A 25790-nucleotide genomic window follows, 5' to 3' on the forward strand; every position below is an offset into this window, starting at 1 on the left:
AGGATAAAGATTTTTGAGGAATTTGTGGCATATTTAAACCCGTGGAGTTGTGTTTTTATTGAATATGTCACACGCAAACGTGGGACAGGTTTTTCCACCTGTTTGAATAACTCTGAAGAGGCTGGTGCTTAGAATCAACTTATTGAAAAATGTTTGACCAACACAGCTATTATCTTTGTATAGAGTAAAACTAAAATACTTCTCAAAATACCAATAGCAAAAGGTCAACATACAAATATGGTAGAAAATTAACTAGTGGACTTTTCATTGACCCTGTCAACTTCCAGAGTGGAGCCTTACATCGTTACCACACAAAAAGAGAGGTTTAAAAGCATGAAGCACAGTCACAGGCAGAAGTTTTCGGTCGCTTTTATGACTGCTCAGAATTTTTCTATAAAAGCAACCACATAACACCCTAAGAGAGCTAAAAGTCTCCCATTTAAGTTCTTGGGATGATGAAGCTATTAACCTAAAGGTGTAAGACAGCTTTAGAAAGAGATTCAGGATTGTGTCTGTATGTGTTTAAGAAACAGCTGTGAGCATACAATTCTCTCCAGACCACCTCAAACAGGTAGAACATAAAGCGCTTCCATTTATTCGTAACTCTGCAGTCGCTGAGATGAATGTGACATGCAAATGCAATACCCCCGAAGCAAAAGAAATGCAATTAAGGTCAGCTAGCCTGCTAGCAAGGTTAGTGCTGCTGGTAGCTAAGTGCCAGATACTGGAGCACCCCCCCAACACAGGTTCCCTCTGCAATCCCACTTTGGTAGGTGTGCAATGAACCAGCAACCCTTACCACACACCTCCCTTCCCAACACAGCCACTGGTGATAAATTACCAAATCCCTCTATACCCAGTTGTTTCTATTATACACCCTAAGCTTGTAAAGAGTGGCTAGGAAGAGAGGCAGGGGGGTTGAGAACAGACAGTAAGAGGTGGGTGTGAAGCAGGAAAAAAAAAAGGCTTGTTGACTGAGACACAATGATAGAGAGGAGATTTATGGGCCAAACAAAGGCAAGGACCAGTTACCATAATCTTTAGGGACATGTGTGCAAGTCATTTCTGAAGAAAAAGTAAAATACAAAGGCAAAAAGAAACTCAGAGCACTGCATTTCTAAATAATTATATCAGACACAATTTTCAGAAACACTGCATCTATCACAATAATGGACCAGTCAGGAAGTCTTTTTCTGTAGTCTTTGTGATGTAAATGTGACTTTTATGTATCTTCTCACAGATGACTGTGATTCCACTGCTGAGCATGCACATCGCAGGAATCATTTCAGTTGAGCTGAGAAGTAGCAACAAGGGACGGTGACATCAGTGATCAAACCCCCCCAGAGGAATGCTCGTCGTCCCTCACGCTGGCAAACACTCTGCTATGGAAACAGCAGGAATGTGAGCATGCATCAGTGTTAAAGGGATAATGCAAGGCATACACACAGAAGAAGAGACATAATTGAAAAACAAAGCCACACGGTCAGTCCATTGAAAACAATGCTGACACTTGGTCAAACTGCCCCTGTGTTAGACGGCCTGTGCTCACATTTTCCTCTTTTAAAAAAGCACAGCAGAGGTCAACTGAGGACTAAATAACTCACCGTCAGTAAAAAGGGAAAGCTGGCCAATAGGTTTTTAATGTTGGGGAGGATATAGTGGAGGTCTATTACTGAGCTTGATCTCGGAAGTGTCTGAGGGAGATGTGGTTTCACAGCAGAGTGCTGCCAAAGCCGATGGAACGTATCACATCAGACAGCTCACTGTACCAGCTGACTGCTATGGAAACAGCAAGAGTGAGAGCGTATGTGTGGGGCAGACGTTGAAAGGACACGGAAACCCAAAGGCACACATACCTACACATTCTTATGCAGCCAACCATGCTTATGCATGTACAAAGAAACTTAAGCGAGCATCTGTTCCTTCTCTCTTGTCAAACCAAGTGTAAAAGTTTAAAAAGGTTTTTTTTTTTAAAAAGCAGCTGCGGCACACACATCCATACACAGAAGACAGATTGGGCAGCCATTCAAACATCTCAGTAACAGTTACCCACGGCAACCCTAAAACCAGCCCTCTTTTCCTTCCTTCTCAAGAGACACAGATCCTCTGCCCAGTTAAGGGAGAACCAAATGAACTAGCACACAGAGTGCCTGAGAGTAAAAAGACGCTGTAACTTTACCCACTCTGCCCTTACTGAAGTGCAACACCACCCCCCTCTCAAAGGTTCAGGGGTTAATTATTTAACAAGAGAGGATTTGTAGCAGAACTGAGAGTGGACACAAGCCAACACAAACCTCTCACCTCTTTTTTTCAATTCATTGACAAGCCGACTTTCAAACATGCACTTTTCTAATGAATAGTGGAAGGAGAGGCAGACTTTTCCAGCTCACTTTTCTCTAACATCCATAACAAGCAGCAATGCAACAACACTTTGCGAGATTACATACAGCTCCTCCACTGGGTATTCATTCTTCTCCACGTGTTTGCAGCGTCTCAGCACACTGTCAGGCTCACTCCACACTCCAAGTGGTTTTCTTACCGTTGTGGTTGTGCTGCAGGGTCTCAAGCATGCTGGCAGAGGAGTCTGTTGCTCCCAGCTCGGTCAGTCTGCGGCTGGTGGCGCTCAGCTCGGACCTCAGGTTGGTCACCTCCTGGCTGGCTGACTGAATGGCCCCATCAATGCGATGGGCCAGCTGCTTGTTGTCATCCATCATTTTCAGGATTTTTGCCTGAGGGAGAGAGGAAAATCCAGACACGGTGTCATGCTGACAAGTTGACCATTTCCTAACAAGGAAGGGGTCTGTGGTAAAAAAAAAAAATCCTCCTCTTTCAATTTTATGACAGTTCTCCCTCCGTTTCAACGAGAAGACCAAGTTAAATCCTCAAAGCAGTTTGTCCTTTCCCTTAAAGAGACGCATCTGGCTCAGGGGAAATGTGTGCTGGAGGGAGTGGGAGATGGTGCATGTGTGGTAGGAGCGTGTCAGTGTGAAAGCATGCCTGGATGTGTGTGTGTGTGCATGTGTGTGTGAGTCCGAGAGTTCCGTAACAGCATGTGTGTGTCTGTGTGTCAGAGAGCCAGCACTGCCCCTGTGAAATGTGCACCCCGCAGCTGACTGTTGAAAGGACACAGAGCATTGAGAGATGACAAGAACCTTTTTAAATGGACTGTACCATTTGCAGACAAAGTAAAGGGGGGGGTGTGGGCTAGTCCATACAAGCACATGGAAGTCAGAGATCTTTAGCACAGCCGGCTTCAGGAGCCACTGCTGTAAGGCTCTCGAGTTGTGTTTTTGACTAAAATGAGTCACAGAGAGGTAATCCAATCCAAAAAAACTTCAATCGAACACAGCTTTTTTTCTTATTCTGTGTGTCTATAACGCATGGACCTCCTGCAGTGGACTAATGCACAAAGGGAAGGAAATCATTAGTTTGACAAAGGAGCAGTTGTGGTGAGAAAACAATAACAGTTAAACAATCAAAGCTTTCTTCGCAGCATCACAGTGAGGAATTACTAGTGCAAACAATGGCATTTAAGGCTTTGCTGTAATGTTTAGGAGCATTAAGATACAACAAACTCACTGGCTAAATGTATAAATGTATAAATGTATAGGAATACTTTGCAAGAAAATATCTAAATCTTAATAACCCTTCTCTCCTTCCTGTTAAATCTTTTTTCAGGGTTTCATCTTTGAAAAAATAATGCATTTGCTTTCTTAATGGATAAAATGCCTTTTTAGGATAATTCTTTTATGTTCAACAATAATCTGGGGGGAAAAAAACACAAAGAATTATTGTGTAAGTATCAAATATTTATTTTCCCACGTTTTGCATGTCGTTTGCTCCCCTATGCTGAGCTCCAGATAAAGGCAGCAGACACCTTGACTGCAACCCGCATAAAGGTAAGGGTAATCACTCAGAGCGAATTAAACATAAATGCTTCTTTCTCTGCTTTACAGGTAAAGAAAACAGTTCCTTTGCAAGACAGGGACATTTCTTTAAACATGTCATATATGTCAGAAATTCAATCAAAGCTTACAAGAAGGAAAAGCCACTTTAGGTTGCTCAGTTGCTCAAAGTTGCTCAATATTGAGACACTGGAGCTGACAGAGAATTAACACGCCTGTCAATAGGCATTGGATACTAAAAAGCCTTAATGGATTCATGAATTACTGCTTTTTTCCCCTCTCCACTCTGCATTTTGTTTCATTTAAATGCAGCACATGATGTACAATATTCTTCTTCTGTAGAGTATGCAATGTTGAATGAGCAGGTAATATTGACAGCATGTTCCATAAAATCTTAATACATCTCCACAAGTCTTTTTTTTGTTTGGCTTTTTTTTTTTTTTTCCAAATTCAAACAACATTGATTATTTTGTGGGATATATGAGGAAAAAAAAGAGGAATACTGAAAGTCAAACTTAGGTAAAGCATGCATTAAATAACAGATAAGGATATTTGAATAAAATGTATTTAGTCACTCATATTTGATGCTATACAAGAATACTTTAATCTACATTAGTAAAATATCATTCTATCAATGTAAAAAAAAAAAATGTTAGACTCATGTATTATGGTCAAACACTGAATGTAAGCACACCTTCCAAAAAGTTATTTTTAACTGAAATGCAAGGTGTATCTTATGATTAACACTGACATCTAAATTATTCTAATAAAGCTTTTGTGTTGATCGTTACCTCAACAAGGTAACAGCAGTGAAGTTGACGTCTATCAATATATTCATTTGGGATTTTATTTATTCATTTAATCTTTTATTCTCATTTGATGTATTAAGCTGTTCCCACCCAGCCTAATTAGTTACAATGAGAAAATATTTGCTTACAGGGCCAAATCCAATTACACTCTCTATTTTGAGCATTTGGGGGTTTTCAGCACACACCTGTGGCTGAGTCGAGGGTCGACAAGGACAGACGGTGGTAAAAGGTGGAGTGCGAGAAGAATGCCATCATATTGACCTCAGTTTACTAATGTGTGAAACTCACAACGGTGGTTTTATGTTTTAGGAGTGCAAGCTAGAGGAACACTTTCAGAGGCTGCAGTTTCTCCTTTATTTCATTGTTGAGAATAACATAAAAAAATCCTGCAAGAATGGTGAAAACAAGATTACTCAAAAGGATATAAAATATGACTCATAAAGATATTACTTAGTTTCCAGTGAGGACACAGTAACTCTTGATGTAAACTGTCATTTTTTTCCCACAACAATCTTGCTATTAGCTGCCCATAAACATTTGCTAAATTATTTGTCATAATGAGAAATCAAATCCCTTTTGGAGAGACAACTGAATGAAGATAGCAGTTATGAAGGTCTCTCATATGTCTTGCATCTAAGTGAAGCCTTAAGCCATTCCATGTAAAGTTGTGTTGTCACAGAAATGGATCGCAGCCGGTGCAGCTGGAGAAAGGCAGCTGTGGCACCTGAGCTGTCCTGACTGCAGCCACCTCGGTGCTGTGGACAGCACCTCCTCTAAACTAAAGAACTGAACAGAAGTGGGAAAAATTTGACTTGTTCAAAAGTTTAAAAAAGCCTGAAGCCATCTCTGATGGTATTGGGGGTGTGTTAGTGCTGATGGAACTGGTAACTTGAATATTTGGAAATGCTCCATCAATGCTGAAAAGTGTGTAAAGGTACATACAGATTTTAGAGCAACATGTTGACAAGGCCTTTTTTTTGCAGAAGACAGTGCTAAACCAAAACTGGCTTTTAGTTTCAGCAATTGAAAACATTTATAAAATCATCCTAAAATGCAAAACACGACAAAGAAGAGCCAGAACTGTTAAGCAGCTAAAATCCTACATCAGACAAGAATGATATAGCTCGAGCAACAGGGCTCCTCAGGTCCCAGGTGTTTACGAACTATAGTTAAAAGAAGAGAAAAAGTTATAGTGGCCCTGTCACAACTTTTTTTGAAACATGTTTCTGCATTCAAATTCACTTACCTCATTTTTTATGAAAGAGTAAAACATCTCACTTTCAATATTTCATATGTTCTATTGGTTATAAAATTTTGGTTTATGAGATCGGCAAATTGTTTCACATAGCATTTCAATATTTCTGGAATAGGGGTTGTAGATAGCATCTCATCTATCAAAAAGAAAAAGAAAATCCAAACCACGCTTTGGTTGCAAAGGTAAGCTATGGAGTATGACAATATTTTTAACTAGCATTCAATCCCAATCAACAATTCTACAGTTAAACCCAAGAAATGGCAGTGGGTGGGGTTAGGTTTGTTGGCTATGCCCATCCTGAAGACTGCAGCCAGATGGTCCTCTCCTCATCAGCACAGTTCTCTGCTGCAGCAGGAAATTCTTTTTAGTATTTTAGTCTACTTCTAATCTTCAGTCAACACACAAGCTGAGATGGATTAGAGACAAATATTTTTCTTAAGCATTTATAATGAGCTGCCTGTAGGCCTCAGGGATGAGTAAAAAGTAAAGCTGCCCCAATTCTCACTTCGCACTTTAACTCAATCCAGCATTTTTCATTTAATCTGACATCAGGCTGCCAAAGCATGCACGCTCATTCAGGAGTACAACTTTGTTACTGTTTCACAAGGTTATACTTCGTGAACAAAGACCCCAGCCCATCCTGCATGAGGTGGGCAGAGATCAGCCCCCATGTTGTTCAAGCGTAACTGCGTGTAACGGAGGTGCACTGCCTGAAAATGCCACAGTAGCCTTAGGCGCTGTGTAAATGTGAGTTTGTGTCTGTGGCCAGATATGAAACTTTTTTTTAAGATAAAATTCAACTTAAAGCCTGTTATAGTGTCCAAGCCAGAAGATGGGGAACAACACAATCCCAGTATTTCACACTGCACACCCGTTCATCCATCTGCCCAGACACCACTCACCCCTCCTGCTCCGTAAGTGAACATCATGTTGTTATTTATAGACGACCCTGCCGCTGCATACAATACATTAGTCACAGGGGAGGGCAGGCACACAGAAACAAACGCACACACATACAGTTGCTCTCACAAAGACAATATAGGGGGCTAATAGTCCCAAAGTCATCTGATGTTCATTAATGAAATTCATATCATGTTAGGTGTCGAAAAAAGTCAACTAGACCCTCCCTGGTAAGACATCAAGGTATCTCAGTGTGTGAGTGGAGTTCCTTGCATCTATTTATACATCTTCATGTGTATTTTTTCATTAACGGGCTCGTCTTTCTCTGGAACTTGTGACTACAAAATGTGAACAAAGTCTGAATATACTGTGGACAGCTCTGCTTGTGTGAGTAAAAAAAGTAGTTACCTGGTAACATTTTATAGAACTTGTGTGTTATAAATGCCACATAAAATCTAGCTGACAATAAAAAGGCCCAAAGTACATGTAATCTTGGGTTGCCTTATGCTTTGGTAACTTATTCATCATCAAAAATGATTGCTAATCCATTTTCTTATTTATATTACGAAATATTGAAGCCTGCAAAGAAAATCTAATCAAAGGCTACTTTTTAAACAAAACCAATTCTAGAAACCTGCCATTCCTCTCATTTCAGCGGATATTACTTAAGCGAATCTTTGTAAACAAATCCACCATCTTCTCTAGTCTCCATACTAACTTAAAAAGATATGAAAAACTCATCCTTTGGGGGTTGTTCAGTGTAGCTGATTCACATCCTCATTGTGTACATCTAAAGGTGCTAAGTGGTTTATCAGTAGTTGAGATCGAGACATGTATACACATATGTAGAGAACTCGATCCGTTCCTTTGTGAACATCATGTAAACGCACAATTGCTCGAGTTTCTTTCCTGGGGTCCTAACTGTGTGTACGGATCAGTGGAGTGAATCAGGACATAGTGGATCAGTAATTAGTGGGTGTGCTGGGAGTTGGGATTAGCATATGAATCGTGAAAGTGAGTGGGGTCAGCACTCTGCAACCATTCTTCAATGTGCTGCAGCTGAGCATCCATACAGCAAGCGTTTTGCAGCCAATTCACTAGATATAACCAATGTCTTACAAAAAGTTATTGTACTGAGGCCTGCATGCAGAACTTTTTAAGTCTGGCTAATTTGATTATTTTACTTAGAGCAGTGGAAATTTATTCCAAGGTAATACTATTCAGTACTTGGAGAAATAACAGGCATGATATTCATTGCCTGGAAACTATAAGAGCTGAGTTCAGTTGTGGTGGAAGAAAAAAAATCTACATCTGTTGCAATTTATGTGTGAGGTCGTTTGTCAAAAGTGTATCAAAAGTGAGTTTTTTTGTGTTTTTTCAACTGAAAAACATTATGTGCAAAAGCTTCTATAAAATAGAGATAATATGGAAATCCGTAATAAAATGGAACTGTTTGTTTTAGCACATCAGATGCAATTCAGGTTTCCAGATCGAAAAGTCAAGGTAGATGCTAAGCAGTGATAGAACACTTTAGGAATAAATAAGAGCATAAATGAAAGACTGATATGATTAAAAACACGGCAGTAAAGGATTTTTAATGAAGCTTACAGTGGTATGTGTGTAAAAGTGTTATTAGCTGCACGTCAGACAGCCCTCAACCTTTGCAAGCAGCCAGCAAAGAGCTGAGATTCGTCATTTAAAAAAAAAAAAAAATTAAGATAAGCTTAATTAATTAATCCCTCTAGTGCCCAAAGTCAAAGCAAGAAAAAGACAAACAATAATACTCAAACTTAGAAAAGCATTCCGTCGAAATCTGCAATATGGGAACATTTTGAATCCCCAAAATGGCTTTTTTTATCCCATAAAGGACAGTATATCGTAGTGATTTATTCTTTCTGCATCAGAGGCACAGCTTTGCAGGAAATCTAAATACAGTCCATTGATACCAACACAACGATCTGTGTTCAGTGATTCCGACTATGCCTCTGCAATGCAGAGCTTATGGACTGCACCAAAATCACCTGCTCATTGATAGCATCTGGAATGGCCAGCCAATGAGGTAGAAAATGTGCTGTAATGCAGGTCCTTGTCCATGTGAATTATTTGTTCACCTTTTTTTCTCCCTGATGCAAAAGGAAATTGTTTAATGTCCCCAGAGGAGTAAGGAAATTGAGTTTTTGTAGCTGAGCACTATCTTGATTCCTTATCGAGATCATCTTATCTTATAAGGTAGAATAGAGCAGAAAAAGTGTCACTCTCCACAGCCAGAGCCCACAGGACATACAAATAAAAAACACGCACGGTGGTGGAGAATTTGAGGGACATGTTGCAAAGAATATTATTGCTGCTGTTGTGCAAGTCTTACTGTACACATTGGCACTTTCAGGCAAAGGCTACAGTCAGTGCCTACAGAACAGAAAACCAACCTGCCAACAGGATTTGCTCAACATTTAGATACAATGTATTGATGCTGTAGATACTGCATGGCAGGATAATAAGGATGTTGTGCTCTTACTGATTTCAGGTCAATCTGATACAGCTTAAATGACAGTTTAGGGATCTCTAAATTGAAGCAGCAAGTCCATGATGATGAGATTGTGACGAGATCAAACTCAGTGAAACAGACAAATCCAATTTGAAAAGACGCTTGACTTGATTTATGAACATGTAAGAGGCAAGAATAGGAGAGGGATTGAATTAAGTCTCAGTTTCGGGGGTCCATTTCTACTTTATTGCAGATGCGCACATGGGCGGCTACAGGCATCAGGCGCAGCAGCATCTACAGAAGGAAGTATGCCATGGATACGCAAAATGAATCAGATCAGAAAATAAATCTTTGTGTACAAGATTGTATGTGGAAAGCCTCGCACACACCCTCTGATGATATCATTTATATCATGTCATAGACTATTTAGAAATGAGATGGCCCACTGAGGAGTGGTTTCCTGTATCTGTGTGGCTTCCCTAACTGATACGCCCTTTAGGAGACCAGCAGCAAGTCCAGTCTATTAATTCCATTATGAGAACCGAGCATGAACACAGAGTCTGATCGATTCTTTCACCTTCGTCCCCGAGGGAAATATTAAACGCATTTTACAATAGCCACAAATATTCCAAACATTGTGGCCCTAAACCTTTTTTTTTTTTTTTTTACAAAGAACACGAGAAAATTAATTTTGTAGCACATTTTTTGCACACAACAGATGGCAACACAAATACCACTTTGCAAATACAAACCTACATATATAAATATATGAATATATGATAAAACTGTACAACACATGCCCGATTTTAGTTTTACCCATCCACAGTGTTCACAACACTTAAAAGAGAATATTTTGTAACAATAGTAGAGCTTGAAATGGATTATCTTGCAGCTGTTCTATCATCACTTGTACCCCAATGGAGTCTCATACACCCACAGACTTGCACAGTGTAACACCCCTGTAACACTTAACTTTGACTGATGAGGAGGATGAGACAAACTCTGAAAACGTGAGATGATTCAAATGGTTTTACTAATCAAACTTCAAAAAACAATGCCATGTCTCTCTGTGCCAGTTTTTGTCATAAAAAACAAAGTCTTTTCCCACAAATGCACTGTATGACACAGGCCAAGTAATAAATTACACAGGTGTAGGCCAAAGAAACGAGACAAGTCTTCTGTCTGAAAATACTGAATTAAATTCACTGTGCTAATCTGTTTATGCTCAACTCTTGACTTCCTTCATTGTTCAAAGTGTCTGGAAGTGGATGATACAGAGCAGCTGGAGGATGGGAGACCAACCAAGCCCCAAGGGATTAGATGGAGCAGCTGTATGGCTGAAAGGTCATAAATTTGACGCCCACAACACCAACACAAATGCTAGTCTGAGCAAACAAACTTCCCAGAGTGCTAGTGCTGGACATTTGCCTAAAAAAAAAAAAAAAAAGGAACCTTAAAACGTAATAATACCAGTTTCGTACAAACGATGACCCCCACCTAAATATATTTTGATCAGATGAACTAGCCAACTCCTTCATACAAGGTGTTAACAAAGCAGCTATTATTCTGGACAGTTCATGACGAGTGTGTGTCTTGATGTTTTCAGCTTTTTTGCTATATTTCCATTGTCAACCTTTGTTGATACACTGTAATGAAAACACTATGATTTTCACAGCATATTTTTTGCATCATGTCCTGCCTCTAGTGAGATCTACCCAGACAACACTCTCTAAACAGTACATACTTACGAATAAAGTAAGGTTGATTTTTTTTTTCATGGCACTTCTATCATTCCACAGATAACAATGGCACAAAAAGAAGAGGTGATTTGTCTGTTTTTTTAGGAACAATAGGCATGACCGACTCGACTACTACTGAAAATGTTAGTGGAAGTACTTGTGCAACTTTGACATTTGTTTCTTGGCTCCATATCTCAATGAAAATCAGCATGGACAAAGACAAGGGTCTTCTTCCACCACTCAGGAGGTAAAGCTCTCCCTTGGACTCTCTATTCATTGGTGTTTTTTGAGGGTCATAATCAAGATCACTGAAATCAAAGTGAATGTTTTTTATTCTTTTTTTAGTTCTTGATCTTCTTGGTCAGCCCACAGTTTTTCCTACAGATCGTAACATATCTATTTAGTTTACCATCAATGTGTGCCGATATTTTGATTTTGTGTGAAAACGGTAGCATGAAAAGGCAAAACAGCAAAAACTCACAATCCAGGGATCCGGGCGACAATGCTTGTTCTTGAGCAATCAGAACTGTAATAGAAGGGAATCATTTAGAAAAGGTTGGGGAATAAAATCAAGTATAAAAAGAAAACTCATAAATTGTTTTGAATTACTCCGAACTGCCAATTTGGTGGTGAAAAAAAAAAAGACCTGACTAGAACTATGAAAAAACATGGACAGACCTGACTTCAACAAACCTGGCTTGGCATGGCATGGCATGGCATGGCTTGGCATGAGTGACGGTGAGGATCTGGCAAAGTGCATGAGGAAACCTGGAAACTAAATACTGAGGGAGTGATTGGTGACGTGAGTGAAGCTGATGGCAGGGCAAGAGAAACTAATGAAAACATGGCAAAACCTAAAGACTAAGCAGGATCTTAAAACTTAACAAAACTAATAGACATGGCACGGACATAATCCCAGACACATTTCAAAGTGGTCAAGTATTTCTTCAACAGTCTTCACCTTTTCAAATCAATCACTGAGCTGAGCATTCAGTTTGCAGCTAAAGTGTTAGAGAAATAAATTAGCAGTTATTGCTTGTCTTAAATTGAACCGGGCGATGAGCCAGGATGAGTTCCCTTTAGAAGGGTAAAAAAGTAAAGAAGGAATCATTGATCTTGTTTTTGCAGTTCACCTTTAACTGAGTTCTTAAGGGGGTAAAATACCTTTCTCCTGGAGAACGACTTATCTATTTTTTTTAAAACAATAAGGATAATTGTGAATATGGCAGCTTGAGACTAACTAACCAACCGACTGTTAAACTAAGAACATCCAACCTAATGGCAGGATGACATTATTCAGTGACAAAGTTTCTGTTAATACAGAATATAGACTATTTATTAGGGGCAGCAATAACAAAGGCTGTACAATTTCATTAAAAGAGGAAGGTGCCCTACTTCATTGGGGATATAACTGTCATATGGACGAGGTTACTAAATTTTGTCGAGATCTATGAGAAGGTTGCCAAGAATTGTAGGATGGAAGACATTTGGAAGCAAGCAAAAGCCCTCACTAAAACCCATGGAGCATCTGCTCCATGTTCACTTTGAGAGTGCTTAAGAGGATCTGCCAGGGAAACACGGTCTACTGCAAGTTTAAATCCAAGTGGGAGAACCAAAAAGGACTCAGAGACATAGGTACTTCTACCGATTCTGCCAATAGCAGTTTTGATTTTCAATAAACTGGGGGGAAAAAACTTAACAATCATGCCTTCAATTTGTCTTTGTGGTCTTGTTGGGTCTCGATTAATAGGCAAATCTTATCCCTCTAAATCAGCAGGTCATAAGATAAGGCATACAAATAATCTCTGCATCCACTGCATATTATTACTTTGCTTTATTCTTGTTTATTTTTCTCTATAAGTACATTATTTCTCTAAAAGTATATCAAATAAAGTGCCAGGAATAATAATCACCTCAGTGAGAAGAGTGACAAGAAGAAAACAGGCTCCTGGCATGTGGATATCGATGCTGATGTTGTTCTGGTCACCACAAGCACTGCATGTGCTCTTGGGTGAGAAATAAAATACACAGATGCAGCCAGGTAAACACATCATCATCATCATCAACTTTATTTATATAACCTTTTAACACAGCCTTGGCTGAAACAAAGTGCTGTACAACACAAAATAAAACAAGGCATAAAACACAAGAACAATGTAAAAACAACAATAAACAACAACAATATTAAAATAATAAAAACAATAACAGAAACAGAGTCTCATGCTTGGTTAAAAGCCAGGGAATAAAAATGGGTTTTAAGATGAGTTCTAAAAATGGGCAGTGAAGGGGCTTGTCTGATATAAAATGGGAGGTCGTTCCAAAGTTTCGGACCGGCAGCGGAACACAGTTTGTTGACACATACAGATAAGTTTACTTCTTACCTCCTATGGGAGGTTTGAGCTGGGGAACCGTGCTACTGGAATAGCTCATATCCTCATCCCATCTCCGCTATTTTCTCTAATCTCTTGCTTCATTCACACTAAGCTCCTTCATACATTCTCCTGCCTTCATATGGCCATTGTCAGTGCGAAGCAGATCCAGACAGCAATGGCAAAGAAACCTTTTTTTCAAGTTCTCCATAAGACCCAACGTATGTCTGATGTTGGTAAAAGCTCAAGGCTGATCTCGGACACAAACAGGTTTGCAGGCTTTGATGGGAGTTAAGATATGTAATCCTTTGAAGTGGGAGAAGCAGGGAACAAAACACACGCATAGGTTTAAAGGCAAAAAGGCGAAAATTTCTTTTATGTCTGTTTGAATCTGGTCGTGTGATATCATTGATCACCATTCAGTGAAGGTGGTACAGATTGTGTTCATGTAAGAGATGATGGAAGTGGGTTTGATACCTGAGCAGACATCTTATGCTTCAAACAGAAATCCAACCGTGGAAGAAAACTTTCCAACTGAAAACACGAGGTAAAGTGTATCAAATTTATTGATTTACATTTTAAGACTTGTCCTGTTTAGACATGCAGACCCAACAGAAAGAACTACTCTTTTAGTACTATTTTTCAGGGGTGGAAAGTAACGAATTACATTTACTCACGTTACTGTAATTGAGTACTTTTTATGAGTAATTTGTAATTTTCTGAGTAGTTTTTGAAATGTGTAATTTTTACTTTTACTCGAGTACATTTTGACCTCAGTACTTTTACTTCGCTACATTTGAAACCCCTCACGTTACTGAGTAAAACAAATATTTATGGTGAAAAATTAAATGCGTGCGGAAATTTAAACAGCTGTCCCGGAACTGAAAGTCAATAGCTGGGTTTCACTTGACGTCACTTCTGTATTTTCTAAGCGCGCGAACCTAAGTGGTGGTCAACCTGAGCTGGTTCCCATTGAAAACACTGTGTTTTGTCTGCCACTTCTTTGCCCAAAATACCTCAGTTTTGTGCCGTTTTTGGATGTTGCAATCGGTCTAACCGAGAGAAGGGAAAGGTTTACTATCGAGTACCGAAGGTAATCGCCCATAGAGGTGAGAAATGGAAAAAACTCACAGAACAACGCCGCAAAAAGTGGATAGTTAACCTACGTTTACAGACTGAGGAGCTGAATCTGCAAATGCTCGTGTCTGCGGTGACCACTTCGTCAAAGGTATGCGCGAAATCTAACTGTTTTGTAGTAGTGTAGTAACGTATTATGTTGTTAAATGCCAATCAACAGTAATGTAATACGGGCTACGTTTGGGCTTTGTTTTGAAGGCTGCCCCTGCGCGTTGTTAGATACCGAGTCAGTGGACTGGGCTCCGACGTCAGTATTTGGATATTTGGATCTCGGCATTTTATCAAAACATAATTTTTTTTTATTGTTATTCCACAATGAAGTCCCGCAGGTCAGAGGGTTCTGGGGAATTGGAGGGGTACCTTGCCTGTGTGTCGGAGAGCATGGACCTGCTGAACTCCTTCCCAAACATTAAGAAGCTGTCTCTGAAACTCAACACAGGCCTTCCAGCCTCAGCTGCCTGTGAGAGGCTTTTTAGTTCAGCAGGGTTGCTCTTCACAGCAAAGAGAGCAAGACTTACAGCAAAAAACTTCGAAAATCAGCTGCTGCTGAAATTGAACAAGAGCTTTTCCGGTCTAAAGTTGTAGATTATTGGCAGATTTGTGGGATCCTGTGGCATTTTAGTTTGATTTGTGGTATCCTGTGGGCACTTAATTTTGTGTGCATTTTGTTTTTTTAATACTTTGATTGTAGTTTAAATTTCTTTATTCTTATCATAGTGTTGTCCGTTGGACAATAGGACTGAAAATTGTTTGCACTTTATGGTACAAGTTGTGTCCTTGTGAGGAAGTATGTTCCTGAGCCCAGTTGATCTTTTGCAAGTGTGGATGTGCACTTTAATACACCTCGAAATCGATTAAAACAACTTGTACTGAATTTGATTCATGACTCATCCTTTTTTAAGAAACTGAAAGTAATTAAGTAACTTTTACTCAAATTACATTTTAAATGAAGTAATTTTGTACTTTTACTCAAGTAAATTTTGAGATGGGTAATTTTACTTTTACTCTGAGTAGAATTTAGGCAAAGTAAAGATACTTTTACTTAATTACATTTTTTCAGTACTCTTTCCACCTCTGCTATTTTTTAACTCCTAAAAACTATCTGTCCAGTTCATGTTGACAAAGGATAAATATTTTTTTCACCAGGTGAGGCTGAATTTGCCATTTGTGCAGTTGCATTTGCAATTAAATAAGGACCTGTGGAAGTTGCCTTTAGGCGAAAAGATGAGCCGAAAACTTCTCACATTAAGACTCTGTGAGTCGTGTTTATTAACTGACAAAAACTGACAGTTCCAACTGACAAAAACTGACAGTTCCAAACTGACAGCTCGCGCATAAACAGAACAGCTGTTATCATGAAACGTCACCGGATCTCTTAATGAGACCGCAACTATTAAATGCATCATAACATTCAAGACAATGAACCGCACAACATTAAAGACGATGAACCAACAACATAACAGATAACAGAACACATATAAGAAAGTGAATTATGCCGTCAGTGTTGAGAGCACTACAGACCAACTATTAAATCTTATTGATTATATTAATAGCTTTTCAAAGAGTGATGAGTCACATTTGAGGGAGTAGGGTGGCAAAAGCTTTAGTTTGTTTTCATAAATTGTTCTTTTAAACAATTAGGAATTTAGTAAAATACTAAAAATGCATTTTTTCTTTAACTTAATATTCCAGCTAACAACATTCAGTGGGAGAGCATAAGCTCATGAATAAGCATTTATTTTTTCTTACCAAATCTGTACATCTGTTCAAAGGAATGCATCCAACTGTGGTAAATTGTAAGCAGTATCTAAAAAACTTCTTTAGTTTTATGTGACTTGTTTCACATCAACTGACAGCTGAGCAGAGATTCAGTATGCAGTTCACATATGCCTTAAAAATTAGTTGTAAGCATTGTAACATTGTTGGGTAGTGACCTGAAGAGCTCACAAATGGTCCTTTTTTGCAGCTGAAAGGGAGGTGTGTGGTAGCACATAGAATGCTTTTAATGTTCTCTCAACTGAGATAATAAGTGAAAAGTTTCAGTTACTGTGGTTCAATGTAAATGTTTTTTGACTGCTTGTATACCTCTCTGGAAGTGTGTGAGAAGGAGCAACAGTGTAGTTCAAGCTGAGTGGCAGCTTCTGTGTCCTCTGTTCAGTATGCAGCAGCCGTCGTCCTGTGTGACAAGGACTGAGAGGAGCTGTGTTTAGGTGCTGTGGGGGGGTGATGCTGACTGGCTTGATGCATCCTTTCAAAACTACTTCCCCTCAAAGGCATGGCACATGAACGCATGACAAGCTTTTCAACACTTCAACAACAAAGGTGCAGAAAAAATATCTAAAAAGCCTATTCTTTCATTTTTATGAGAGATTTCATACTAGACAAAACCTTGAAGGAGTTCAGAGTTTCCCAAGTATATCTTCAAAGCTTGAACTGAAACTAACATTCTTCTTTGGTAATGCTTTCATTTCTATGTTAGTGGTGTTTTTTCCTTGTGAACATAAGTCTTATATTGATTTACCTTCTTGTTTATAGTTCATCTTATGGTTTGCCTTTGTTGTTATTCTTGCCTTTGTCAGTACTGTTAGTTTTGTCTCAGTTCTGTACGTGCATCACGCGTCATCTATGGCTTAATGTCTGAGACCAGCCTGTAACTTCAGTAACTGATTGGTTTGGTCAGGTGTCATAGATAAATAGAGCTATTCACATGGGAATGTATTGGTCCTAGTCCAGAACCCTGTGGAACACCTTCAAAACTAAAAGTGCAGAGGACACATTATTGACATATTTAAACTGAAATCCATCAGATACATATGATTTAAACCAATCTAAAGCAGTATCCTTGATCCCAATGTAATGTTCAAGTATTTGAAATATGATCTTGTGGTCAATGGTGCAAAATGCAGCCCTGAGATCTAACAGGACCACCACAGAGACGACACCATTTTAAGACCATGTCATATATTCAATTCAGATGTAACATGTCTAATTTCGTGGAAAGCAGTAAATGCAACTCTTTTAAGACCAAATCTAAATGAGTTGACAGTTTTAGAAAGCCAATTCCAAAAACTAAATCTGTCACACATTAGAGCTCTGGATGTTTTGTGATGTACAAGTAAATCAGTGGTGTAGTCAGGCCCCACCATTAGACACAAAGGGAAACAGTGCAGAGATTTAAGGACCAGTGAAATGTGACCACTATCTTGGTGCTAGTGAGAAGTCTGGCAGCAGCATTCCTGATGAGCCGCAGTGATCTGATTGATTTTTTTTTACTAAGGCCAGTAAAGACATTTTTACAATAACAGAGCTTGCTGAAGAAGAATGCCTGCACAAATAAATCTGTGGTCTTAAACAGAAGTGTAACATATTGTACTAAGCACAAAGGTAAAAACAGGACTACTCCTTGCTGTAAGCTTTTAGGTCTGTTTCTTTGCCATCACTGCATTTGCATCAGTGAACAAAGGACACCTAAGACAAGAGTGTGCAGGAGCTGTGGAGGATTTGGCAGGTTTATTTCACAAAAAAAAACTCTCCTAAAGTGTTATGGTGCACACCAATCTAAAGGCTTTATGACTGTTTTTAATGTCTAATTGTCCCTACACAAAAAACTGCCTACAATTCATATTCAGTTCAACTTTAAGCAACCCTGATTGTTTCTGCTTCATCAAATACATGCTCAAAACAATCTATTAAGGTTGTTTTCTTTCCCTACAGTCCCAAAAAGCATCTAGTTTTCAAAAATTTCTGCATCGCATTAAAACAAGCATATGTAAATCTGACCCAAGGCGTTTCATCATTTTGTATTGTACACTAGGCTCTAAGCACTTCCAAAACACAGTGCCCGGCAGCTCCAAACTGTGCCTGAGTAAACAGGCAGAGCACCAAAGGTGCAGCTTTTGATCAACGAATGTGCCGCTTACACTGTGTAGAGGAAACATGTTTCTTTGTTCACTCGGCCTAAGACTTAGTATTAAATATGCTTTATGCAAAGCACAATTGTTCTTTCGAGTTTGCTTTCACAGTTCCAACTACAACAGACTGAGATGTGTTCTCTTGGTAAACAGTAGCGTACGCTAGTCAGGTCTAATCAGTTCAACTCTAAATTATACAGCGAAAATTCAAGCTCACCCATTTTAAGTGAAAACTTCCATAATATCAATAGGTAGCTAACATATGGTGCATAAAATCCACATTTCCTGTTGCAAGCCATGTGTTTTTGTATTTTTCAATATGTCCTTTAGAAATGAATAACCAAAATCTAATATTAACACCCGCTCAGATGTTTGAGTGAGTCAAAACCATCACTGAAAAAAATACGACTGCCACATGATCAAAAATTAAACTGAAGTTGGATTAACAATTTGTAAATTTGTAAAATCCATGTGGATTCAGAACAGGGCAAATGAGTTGACCTAGTGAAGCATACCAAATTTCTTTGTGTAAATGAATGCAGTCAATGTCAATGCCTAATGTTGTTTACACTTATTTCATTTGCAGCAGAATTAAGCAGGCCCCCATAGTCATTGTGACTTCAAGGAACAAACAATAATCAAATACAGGAATGGGGAGCGAAACCTCTAAAAGCACCGTGGGGAATCAGCTTTTCCATCACTTTTGGCATTGCATGTCATACTTCTACTTAAAATATGCAGATCTTTGCAAATTAACTCATTACCTCTGGATTTAAATTAGCATTGAGTGTTCACTGACTGCCTGTCAGTGTGTTTATTGAAACAATGCAATAGGGACACTTTTGAGTGCTTAGCACCTGAGCCAAGGACACACCAGCTGTATTGCATGTGTCTATGTTGCCATATGGGAGAGATAAGTGTTCCGAAAACAAAAAGCCCTGACATCAATGATCCTTGTCATGATGCTTCCTGTGTTCTAGATGATACAAGGGACAGAAAATGTGGTGGATCTGTTCACAGGCAGAGGACATTAGGTTGTTTATCATTTAAATAAATCATCTTTGTGTACCCGAAAGAACATAAGTTGACATGGTTAGAATAGATGGAGTACACTGTATATAAATGGCTAGAATAACATATGTTGACCTGCTCCACATTGAGCAGGCAGCTGGTTCTTTAAAAAAGCTGTTATGAGACCAAGGAGAATCACGAGGACATAATTAACTTTTCAACCCACTGAATATCAAAGTGGACCTGTTTTTTCGACATGTGGAACTGAGAAAAACCTGAATAACAACTGAAAAGAAATGTCTGCATGTCTCCTGCTTTTACATGCAAGAAGAGATACAGCATTTCAATATGCCACAAACTTGCTATCCATGCAGGAGACATATCCAATCCAGAGCTTTGGAGTGAAAGATATGATTCTCCTTTATGAACAAAGTTAGCAATAAAAACGTTACCTCCTGCATTGATGAAGCAGTAACTTAAAATGTTGCTTTAAGCACAAGATGACAGAATAATACAGTATATACACATTTTCTCCTGACTACTCTACCTGTGATGGTTACTCACACATAATTTTTAAATCTAAACGTGATGCGGTCCCTGATAAACGGTCAGTCTGTCTGACCCCAAGCTGTCAGAGAAGCACATGGCCCAACATACCAAAGCTGCATGTAGATGTGTTTAGAAATCAGATAAAGAAGAGGATTATATTAGTGGAGAGGTGACATATCAGCTCAACAGTAAAAGAAAATATATTTCACAGACTAATATGAAGAATCAGAGTTTCAAGATATCTTCTGGCTGTAACTGTCACGCCCATAGTTTTATGTTTTATCATGTTTTATGTCTTGGGTTTTCAGTTCATGTCTTGCATTTAGTTTACCATTGTCTTCCCAACAGTTTCTGTTTGCTCATTAGTTTCACGCACATCACCTGTTCTTTGTCCCCAGCTGCACTCATTCACAATCACCCAGTTCCCTATGTAGTTTCCAGGCTCCCCTGTCTTTTTGTCAAATCTTTACCTACCTTGATTACCTGATTTTCACCCCTCATGCCATGCTTAGTCATTTCTTTTGTTTTTGTCATAGTCCTGTTAATGTTTTATTTTCCACAGTTTAGTTTTTTGTCATCCGGCTCAGCCGCGCCTTTTGTTTAACATTTGTTTCTTGTGAATAAATCCAAGTTTGCTTTTCACATCTCTGAGTCCGCATTCGTGTCCTACCCACCACCCCACCTTGACAGTAATCAGTCCAATCCAGAGCTCTGCACAGTTGGGACCAGTCTGCTAGCTGGGTAACCGAATATGACTTTGGAGAACATGCTGAGCCCCCCATGTAAAGTTGGTTATAATAAAGTTTTAAAGAATTATAATGAGCTCAAGGGCGAGGCAAAATGTAAATTGTATATATATATATACACATTTTCTGGTGGAACTGGAGTGGTTTGCCTCTGGTCTACTCTCTGTGCTCTCGTTTAACGTATTCCCAAAAAACTAAATTCTCAAAGCTGTTCTCAATAACACGTTTCTCAATTCATTTTCAAACACAAGTCTGACAGACTGACTGAAATACGGCCACATCACTCATTATTTACACTACACAGTCGTCAGTAATCACTGATTTCATGAATGCCGCTGACAAAATGAACATTTTGACATTCAGTTGATGATCCCTCTGACCAAGTTAGGTCACTGCTGTGAGGTTTGAGGAATGTAATAGAACTGCACATCAGTGAGGAACAGGACACTCGCCTTCGGAGGGAGAACGGGCTCTTGTGCTCATGGGGCTGTTCTGGTGAGCCTCTAAAACAGAAAGTAGCAGAGGTTTGTCCAAAAAGTCAACAGATTTGAAAACTAGTTACTTTATGATTAAAAAAAAAATGTTGTTGCAAAAAAGTTGCAAGGATGTCTGCAGGTCACACTTACACCCAGACACAGAGGGAAAGGGAAGGAGTAGGGCTATGCTGAGAATGAGAGGAGAAATAAAGGTATATAGGGAATAGTTTTTAGAGAATATAGGTATTGTCGATATAGACTGAAGAGTTAATTCACTGCCCTGTCCCACGTTATAGGCTCTTTTAATAAGTTATTATAAGTCTGACCTGTTCACAGATTGTGACTGTTAAGTTTTAGTGTGATTTACTACACAGCTGTTTTACTCCACCTTACCTGTATGCCCCTGGCTTTAGTTGTTGCTTACAGCTGTTTCCGAGTCTGTGCTGCAGCTTTAAATCCAGTTATGGTGCTGCTGCATTGATAATGCTTCCATGCAATGGTGTTACCATTTCCAAAAATGCCTGCAACGTGGCCGTTTATTTTTAACGTGTGCTATCAGGGCATCCAGCATCCTGGATACATTTACAGGACTGATATAACAGCAAATCTAGATCTACTTTATCATCAAAAATGCTTCGAGTATCTCACTTTCCTCATTGTGGGACCTTGAAGAGGTTAATCTTCATTTAAAAAAAACAAAAAAAAATATTTGTCTGTCATTGAAATAAAATAAAACAATTAAAGAAACTGTTAATGTATTAGTAATAAATAATTAATCTTATATCACGAAAAAGTATGTGACTGCTAAATATCTTTTTAGATGCTGTACCTCATTTGAATCTGCTTTTACCATTAATAAATAATGTGCAGTTTAAATATGTTTACATATTGCTTACAAAGCGTCCAATCAAAATGTATGAACAACAATAATAATAATAGCACATAAACTTTATTATTTCCTCTTCTATGGCCTATTGTGCATAATTCACACAATTCTACTTAATTTACATCAGTGGGACAAGACTCACAGGTGGATCTCAAAGGCACATAAGTGATCAATCTTGGGCAAGATGTCTGGAGGAAGAATCCCTATGAATAACAGCCTTCCTAACTGTTATTTACTATTGTGTCAAAAGGAGCCAGATAGGAGGTAACTCATGGGAGAATCCGAATGAGAGCAGAGGAAATCAGAGATAGCTAAAGTGTAATTATCTCAGGGACAAAGAGGAAGATAAAAAAAAGGGACAGGAAAAGGAGGAGTCCAGAAATCCTATCCTTGTGTCAATAGCGGTGTCCACAGCCAAAGATGCTGCTTAAAAGCAGAATTAGACAAGACATTAAAAAAAAACATATAGAACATAAAGGCACCTGATTTTTTTTTTTTTTCACAACTAGAAATAAGATGGAGTTACAAGGAATTAGTAATGTGATTGACACATTTGTTTTTCCTTTTTCCTTCCTTTTTTTTAACCAAAAAGGAGAGGAAAAGATTAAGAAGTGTTCTCAGCAGGGTTCAGTCGAGCGAATGATCAATATTCACCAACACTCCACAGAGATGAGTCATTCACCTAATGATACATACTGGATCAATGGTCTGCCGCTGAAACATTCAAGCAATTGTTACTCTTCGCCGAATGTAGACCCTCTGCAAACATAATGAATATTTTATGACGATGGCACCTATTAGCATCTGACTGTGTCATTCTTATCTAATAAAAAATTGCCAGGATCATTAATGGTGCTGAGGCAATCTCATATAAGTCTTTCTGACAGAGGCAGTTCCAGAGCTGGTATGGAGCCAGTGCCTAATGTCATAAAGGTTCTTTGCATTTTGACAGCCAAAGAGGTCAGAAGATCAGATAATATTGTATGTCAGGAAGGGAGGACTGGGGAGCTTAAAAACAAAATTAATCCAGTGCACAGAGGACATATATGTTAATGTAGTGAGATAGCACAGAGAATGTGTAGTAGCTATGTGTGTGAGCCCTAGCCATGCACATTTTTCTCAAACTAACCATGTAATTTGTCAAAACTGATACCTAAACATGTATATGTAACTCCTAACCTTCACCATATGTGATTAAGAGTTAAGTAGAAAAGTAAAAGGACTGTATAAAACTTTATGCTAACCACCACACCACCATGCAGCACCGATATCAAACTAATTGGTCTTATATGGAAATAGTTGGGTAATGCCTTCTTCCATATCCTCTATCCTACTCAGAAGTATTTGAGGCCCAAAAAATAGTGTGGCATGTGTGGAAAGTGCAGAGGATTATGTAAGATTTGACACTTCAAGTATAAATGTCATTACTTAAGGAGATGCTGTGAGACATCGAGTGTGAATGTCATCACGTAGCAAGACATATGGAGACGTTCAACGTCAATGTGATGACACATCGAGATGCAAACTGCATCTCTGTAGGGAACTGAGAAAAAAAAACGTACATCCTTTGTATAATTTCTGAACCTTTTTCTTAAAACTGCAAGATTTTGCATTTAGGACTGAAGCAGCTGTAACACCTTCTGTTATAAAAGCGAGTTGACTCAGATGGATCTGTGGTGGCTCTCGAGAGCACGGAAATCCAAATGGGTATTTACGCAGCACACAAGTTGATGCAACTTAAACTAATACTAGTACCAGCCCAGAACTAGTCTCCACACTGTCTTGGTCAAAACTAAGTAAGAGTCCCCTATGCATGATCTGTCATTCAGGACATTTATACAAATATATAAAATCTGTCAATCAGAGACATCAGGTTCACTCTTATTTGTTTGCATAGCGGTGTGAGGATTAAACAACTGCAATGAGCCACCCTGCTCATTTCCTCCACGAGACATCAAAGTGAAGCCGTTTCTTCTATTTCAGTGCTGCTGTTTACATACTGTGTTCATCTGACCTTTTCAAGCATAAGCCTGCAAAACACACAGGAATTCAGACGCACAGACTCTGACCTTTTTTTTTTTTAATTTGGCAGGAGTTCAGTCCGGTAGTGAAGTTATCAGACATTTCCATCAAAATTAATGGGAATTGACATCAGTCAAACACGACTGCATTGCTTCGCTCCCCTGCTTGTACCTGGGTTAATCAACCTCAGCAGAACCTTGTACAGATCATGCTGATTCTACCTTTGCTAAAGTTATTTCCATTTACTTCAATTAATGTAGGCATTAAACATATTAAATTCATCTTACAGTATTAATTGAAAAATGTCAATCATTTTCCTCAATAGTTCATCATTTGTGTGTGACTAATTTCTCATGCCATGTCTGGAACTGAAATCTAAATTACTGCAAGCCATTAATACTTGTATGCAAACTAAGGGGAGACAGCTACTACACCCACGTTAAATATTAAATGACTTTGTCTTGACAAAGGCTGCAGCTAAATGGTTGATGGTAAATTCTACGGTCCCGGGCTGCATTATCCTCTTCTCTGCAGCTGGGTGCTCTTACTGTCTTTGTGCTTTAAAAACACTATGAGGAAAGACTTAAAACAGCTAAAGGTTTACCTATTTTCACATCTATAAGGTAGATTATGTACAGTTATGACCATTAGTTAATGACCATTCATTTGTTGATCAAAACAACCCAAATTCTACTATCAATATAAACTTTGCTCGCACAGTTTTTTATATACTTGTCGAATCAAAAAACATGTACCATTCTTACCGCTTCATGAAATATTGGTCGACACTTTACAACAGTAATGCTTTCACTCTTTTCACTGACAGCACAGTTGCAACAGGAAACAATACTAAGTCTATGTCGAGCTAAACAGTGCTCATTCATGAAGTCAGTAAACAACCCCCTGGACTCCTTCTCAGAACTGTATGGTCCAGTTCTATGAAAGAAATGAATTAATTGTCACAAGTCTGCACTGTGCCAAGACTGAGCAGTGGACCTGAGCCAATGGTTTTCTTGAGGCTGGTTTAAATAGAAAAACTAAAAACCTGGCAAATGAAAGTCCATAATTTGACAAATACATCTGCAGTAACACTGCTGAGGGTGTTCTTCGGTGACCAAATCCTCTAGAAATGCAAGGTCAGCTTTGGACAGTGCTAACCTGAGAATGGACCACCAAAAAAGATCATACAGCAACGCATAAATTTCATATACATGTGTAAATCAAAAATATAGGATATATACTGTATATGATGACCCACTGGAAAAAAATACTGTATGATATTCACTGTTGTGCCAAACCCCTCAATTCAAAGCTGTTCAAAAATGGTCTCATGTGTAAGCATGCGCATGTGTAAAGCTTGAATTATCAGCTTTGTGTTTCAGCGTGTACAAAAATGTAATCGGTTTTGCAAAATCATGACCCAAGCAAGCCCACTAAAAGGCAGGAGATGGATCCCACAGTGATAATGAAGACAACCGTAAGTCATCCCTAACTCTCTCTGTGAATGTACATTTTAGAAACCAAACACGTGACAGAATTGTCACTGACCTGTATTCATGTTGTTTTTGTCAGATGTCCACAACAGGCTGC

The 25790-nt window shown here is 38.8% G+C and overlaps 1 protein-coding gene across 2 annotated transcripts in view; it reads right to left on the bottom strand.

The window, feature by feature from the left end:
• Positions 1-25790, bottom strand: part of LOC142390762 (kazrin-like) — a 151341-nt gene that overhangs the window by 107860 nt on the left and 17691 nt on the right. For both annotated transcript variants that reach the window (XM_075476457.1, XM_075476458.1), the window contains exon 2: positions 2540-2729. In XM_075476457.1, the coding sequence (XP_075332572.1) occupies positions 2540-2729 (190 nt within the window). The remainder of the gene's footprint in view (positions 1-2539; positions 2730-25790) is intronic.

This window comes from Odontesthes bonariensis, chromosome 10 (genome assembly GCF_027942865.1).
Source record: "Odontesthes bonariensis isolate fOdoBon6 chromosome 10, fOdoBon6.hap1, whole genome shotgun sequence".
In the NCBI taxonomy this organism is placed as follows: domain Eukaryota; kingdom Metazoa; phylum Chordata; class Actinopteri; order Atheriniformes; family Atherinopsidae; genus Odontesthes; species Odontesthes bonariensis.